Here is a 5,661-nt window from a genome sequence, read left to right on the forward strand (position 1 = left end):
GCTGCAAAGATGTACCGGGAGAAGCGCGATTATTAGACGACCGATCGTCATTTCCAAAAGGCAAATATTCCCCTTCAGAGTCAGAATTGGCGAATAACGTTTGCAAAACATCCTCACGGTACAACATTTATTAGCCATTTGGCGATTTTCTCTCACAAATCTCACAGCTTGCCCGCACGCTATGAACTTAACTGCCTCCGCATCAGTGACACGAAAGCTCACTTGCTCTGCTCTTTCCTCAAAAACTTTGAATAGGAAGGTGACGTAATTTTGGTCTAGAATCGAAGTACTACATGTCTGCCATCTAGTGGTAGGGAATACAAATTAGATATTACACCATATTAGGAACTACAGTCTATTCGATTAAGTATGACGTCTTGTCGCAATTTTGCGACTTTTATTTTAAAATAAAATGTTAATATGGTTTTATATTAATAAGGTAAGAGTTAATGTTAATAATAAGGATTAATAATAAAGGGTTAATATGGCTAATCACAATGGGTTAATATTGTTAATAATAAGGGTTACTAAGGGTTAATTTTGTGTGTGTATATATATATATATAAATTAACAAAGACTAATAAATGCTGAAACAGATGTATTGCTGATTGTTAGTTCATATTATTGCATTAACTAAATAAACCTTACGTAAAATGTAACTGTAATTTCATATTTCAAGTGTTCACATGAGTTTGGATATATGTTATATCCAAGTTTATCTGCATACATACAGAATACTCATGCAAAGTGATTTACATTACGTATATAGTTAATCTCTACTGCCTGATTTTTTTATTTTGTTTGAAATGTAACTATATTATCAGTCAACTTCGCTAAATGTGACTACAAAGCATGAAGATGAAAAAAATGGGTAATGTGAAAAACGCTATAGAAATAAATTTGACTTGAGTCACGGTTGACTCACAAATTTCTCGGAGCAGGGAAAGTCGAAGAGCTTCACGAGTCCAAAATCATCTCCGGTGGCCACGTTGAGCCCGGCGTGAGAAACACAGGCGCAGTTCACGTCTGCCTTCTCTGCGTTACGCGGCCAGATGCCCAGAACCTCGTCACCTAGAACACTGTACAGGAGGAAGAGCTTTACTACAGGACACTGACGTCATTTCTGAGGACCGTTTACTGTACAGATCTGTGTCCTCACCTGGTCCAGGTCGCCCAGGTGATTCGGTCAATCAGGGCTTGTTCTGTGACGATCTTCCCGCTGGGAACCTCATGAACCTGACGCTTATATGAACCGGTAGAGACCTGCACACAAAGTTTAAATCATATCAGGGTTACTTACACAGACTACATGAAAATTATATTTAGTTTCAACCTTTATATACCAAAATATATTTCAAAATGTATTTCAGGGGCTCCTACATTTAAGCTAAATGCAAATGTGAATGGAATAGCCTAATAGAGATCAAACTAGATTTTCTATCCACCATTTAAAATGTAAAATTAAAGTGTTTATAGTAGAGAAACGAGAATGTTTCAAAAAATATTTGGCTACAAATAAGACAGAGACGAAGTTCAACAAATTAAGTTTTTCTTCAAATGTGACGTGAATAAATTTTTTCACATTTAAATATAAGAAGGGCAAAATATATATTTTGTAATTATTTAAAAAATATATTTTTTTAAATATTTGTTCAAAAACATAGAAAAGGTGGCCAAAAACAATGGTGGTAAATATCAAAAAACATAAATGTATTTTGATATTTAAAAATATATTTGATTTTTTTTTTTTTTTGGCACATTAATGCTGTTAGTTTACTGTTTTATTATTGTGAGTCTAATTTGAAAAAAATCTGTATATTATGAAGTGCCATATAAATAAAGGTGACTTGACATCTTTTAAGGGACTAAATGCCAAGTATATGTTCGTTTTTAATTGTTCTATTGAACTGTACAGGAAACTAAAAAAATCTCCAGTGCACAAAACGGTTTAATTTTCACATGCGTTTTAGCTAATAACTTTTAAGCCGATGTTTTTAAACATTAAATATTTTGGTTGACTCGAACTCCATGCAACACCCTTTATTTGTGCAAAATGTGCATGCACAAAAACTTAATTTGTGTGCATTAAGAAATATTTTGTCGCATTATGTCTCTGCTGTGTAGGTTATCAAAATGATCTATTTCTGTTTATTTAGTCCTCAATATGTTTTCTGAATGATTTGTACCTCAATGTATTTGCTGTCAGCAGAGAAGTCCAGCTGGATCACAAATCCAGGAATATCTTTGCAGTAGCCGATCCGGTTGAGAGACGGCCCCAGAGTCAGATCATAGAAATCGACAGCGCACTCCACTGAGCCGACGGCCAGCAGCCGGTTATCAGAGCTGAACCTGCGTGAGAAACACGGCTTGAGAACGTATGCTTTCATGATCATGTGTTTTGTTGTGTATTTGTCATGCAGTGTCTCTTCTGACCGAATGTCCTGGATGGCCACGCTGCGGTCTCTCTTCTTGCCCCATACAGTCAGTGAATTCACCAGCAGCACGATGAACTCTCCGTTCTCCATCCCGATGGACACCATCTCACCGTTCTGACTGTACGCCGTGCACTTCGCCGGATGACCCAGACTGACTTTGTTCAGGAGTTTCTGGAAGACAAACAATGATCAACCCTCTGGTGCTCTTCGGTCATTTTTAATCTGAAAATTTTACGTTTCAGTTTTGGAGTATTTTTTACTTCAGAATATTACAAAACATGGTGAAGATTTTGGCACTTGCTATGTGAAAACACACAAAATCAATCAATACAATCAATCAATCAATCAATCAATCATGCTGTGAAAAAGTTAAATGGTCCTGAAAAAAAATGGCGAAATAACGAATGGGAAACAAATGGGAAATATATATTTCATATACAATTTGAAATTGGTATTTTAGTGCATTTTTCATAACAGTTGACTTCTATAATATTTTTAATAGTGCTGTCAATCGATAAAAAAAAAGGAACTAATTAATCGCACATTTTTTCTGAAATTAATCATGATTAATCCCATCGAAGTTATTAAATATACTTTTATATTGCAATAACTTAACATTCAATCTTCAAATGAATGTAGAGACAACATAAAGATAGTATATTTTTAATATTTGTTTAATTGCATTTTTTTTTATGACTGAAGGCGAGTATCACTGATAACAATACTACTGATGTCTCTAGGAAATTGTTCTTTTTTTCCTAATATTTAACCATTGACTAGCCATTCAACATTACAGTATAATTGAGAGCTATCAATTTTAACATTTATTAGACTTAAAAAAAAAAAAAAACTTCTAATTTAAGTGAACTTAAAAGAATCTTCACATAAACCCATTATAATAAATGTCATATTTAGCTGCCTGTGCCCTTCAGCAAGTAGGAAATATACAGAAATTGAATAAAGTGATCAAACACTAAATTCTAATTCAAATATAGATGAATCCTTAAAGCTACAAAGTTATTGATTTCCTCCTGTTTTTCACTTGTTCTATGATGAACAGACATCGCAGCAGCTGGGATATCAGGTTATTTGGCTGCTATAACTTTAAGAGCTGCCGCTGCTGAACGTGAGATTCTAATATGCTAATTTGCTGCTCAAGAAACATTTCTGATTATTATCAATGTTGAAAACAGTTGGGCTGATTCACATTTTTGTGGAAACTGTGATATATTTTATGTTTCAGGATTCCTTGATGAACAAAAAGTTCAAAAGAGCAGCATTTATGTAAAATAGAAATCTTTTGCAACATCACAAATGTCTTTACTGTCACTTTTAAACATTTCCTTGCTGAATAAAAATACTAATTGTATCCTCTTATTGACCCTAAACTGTTGAGCTGTAGTGTAAAATCCCCTCTTCTCACTCCACTACCCACAATCCCTCACCTTATCGGCCAGGTCCCAAATGCGGATGGTTCCATCATCGCTGGCGGAAATGAAGACGTCTTTGGAGGGGTGTGTGGCCAGACCCCAGATGCGCCCCTGTGTGTGTCCGTTTATCATGGTGTTGGAGGCGGCGTTCTTCTCTCCAACCTCGATGATCTCGCCATCCTTCGTTCCCACCAAGATCTTTCCCTGCCATCCAATAAACAAACTTACTTGCTACTGTCTTTCTACTAAACTTACACTTGAAATGGGTGCTTATGAAGCATGACTGACCTTTCCTCTGCACACAGATCTGACCGTCTCGACAGGAAGCCCCGTCTCCAGCTGAAATGCTCTGCATCTCTTCATTTCCTGATCCCACAGTTTCACAGCGCCGCCCTCTTTAGTCCTGCACATACATAATGAAGCAATGACATTATGCTCATGTTTTGTGTGCACATAGTATCACTTTAATAAAAAGATTCCCTTAAAATATATACATTTTGTACACTTACTGTACACTATGTTCAAAAGTTTAGGGTATGTTTTTTAAGAAATTAATACTTTTATTTATAAAATGCATTAAATTGATCAAAAGTGACATTTAAGACATTCATATTGTTACAAAATATTTATATTTCAAATAAATGCTGTTCTTTTGAAGTTTCTATTCATCAAAGACTCCTTAAAAATAAAATTACATTAAATATAAATAAAATTAAATTAACTTAAAAATAAAAATCATGGTTCCCACAAAAATATTAAATTAACTTAAAAATAAAAACCATGGTTCCCACAAAAATTCAACACTGATGATAAAAATAAATTTTTCTTGAGCAGCAAATCAGCATATTAGAATGATTTCTGAAGGATCATGTGACACTGAAGACTGGAGTAATGATGCTGAAAATTCAGCTGCGCATCACAGAAATAAATTACAGTTTAAAATATATTCATATAGAAAACATCTATTATAAATAGTAATAATATTTCACATTTTTTACTGTATTTATAATCTAATAAATGCAGCCATGGTGAGCAGAAGAGACATCTTTCAAAAACATTAAAAAATCTTACAGACTCCAAACTTTTGAACTTTTATTCAAGGTGTAAGAATTTTTGTCTTTATGGTTAAAACAATTTAGCTGAAAATGATTTTTAAAAAACCATATGAAACTGACATGTCAGCATGATTGTGTGTTGTAGAGCTGGACTCACGGTCTCTCTTTGCCTCCGGTCACGATGAGTCCGTCTCTGAGCGTGGTGTACATGGTGAACACTGGTCCTGTATGAGCTTTAGCCACCACACGCACCAGGAAATGCTCTCGCCACACGTACACGTCACCGTTTATGGCCCCCGTGAACGTCAGGTTATTCTGCCAGACAAAACACATGATAAAACATTTCATATGCACAGACAGGTATGAGATTTAACATACAGTAGTCTTATATTTATTTATATATAGTGCTTTACATAATACAGATTGTTTCAAAGCAGCTGCACATTTATAAAACAGGAAAATAACAGTGTTAATTTAGTGAAATGTATTAATTATGAAACAAACTCAATTTGTGCTGTATAAAAGATAATAGTCTCTTTATTAAGCTCAATTTAGTTATAAATGTTTCTATATATGTATATATATATACATACACACAGTACACACGCACACAGTACACACACATATTACAATATATATATATATATATATATATATATATATATATTAGTGTTGTCAAATGATTAATGATTAATAATCGCATCCAAAATAAAAGTTTTTGTTTACATAATATATGTGTGT

At 34.0% G+C, this 5,661-nt stretch overlaps 1 protein-coding gene across 1 annotated transcript in view; it reads right to left on the reverse strand.

The window, feature by feature from the left end:
- eml6 (EMAP like 6) overlaps nt 1-5,661 on the reverse strand; it is a 60,010-nt gene that overhangs the window by 1,791 nt on the left and 52,558 nt on the right. The window contains exons 33-39 of the mRNA XM_016476356.1: nt 5,078-5,235; nt 4,154-4,268; nt 3,881-4,069; nt 2,434-2,606; nt 2,187-2,349; nt 1,160-1,263; nt 926-1,079 (exon numbers count right to left, since the gene is read on the reverse strand). Coding sequence (XP_016331842.1) covers nt 926-1,079; nt 1,160-1,263; nt 2,187-2,349; nt 2,434-2,606; nt 3,881-4,069; nt 4,154-4,268; nt 5,078-5,235 — 1,056 coding nt within the window. The remainder of the gene's footprint in view (nt 1-925; nt 1,080-1,159; nt 1,264-2,186; nt 2,350-2,433; nt 2,607-3,880; nt 4,070-4,153; nt 4,269-5,077; nt 5,236-5,661) is intronic.

This window comes from Sinocyclocheilus anshuiensis, unplaced genomic scaffold (genome assembly GCF_001515605.1).
Source record: "Sinocyclocheilus anshuiensis isolate Anshui unplaced genomic scaffold, SAMN03320099.WGS_v1.1 scaffold308, whole genome shotgun sequence".
Classification (NCBI taxonomy): Eukaryota; Metazoa; Chordata; class Actinopteri; order Cypriniformes; family Cyprinidae; genus Sinocyclocheilus; species Sinocyclocheilus anshuiensis.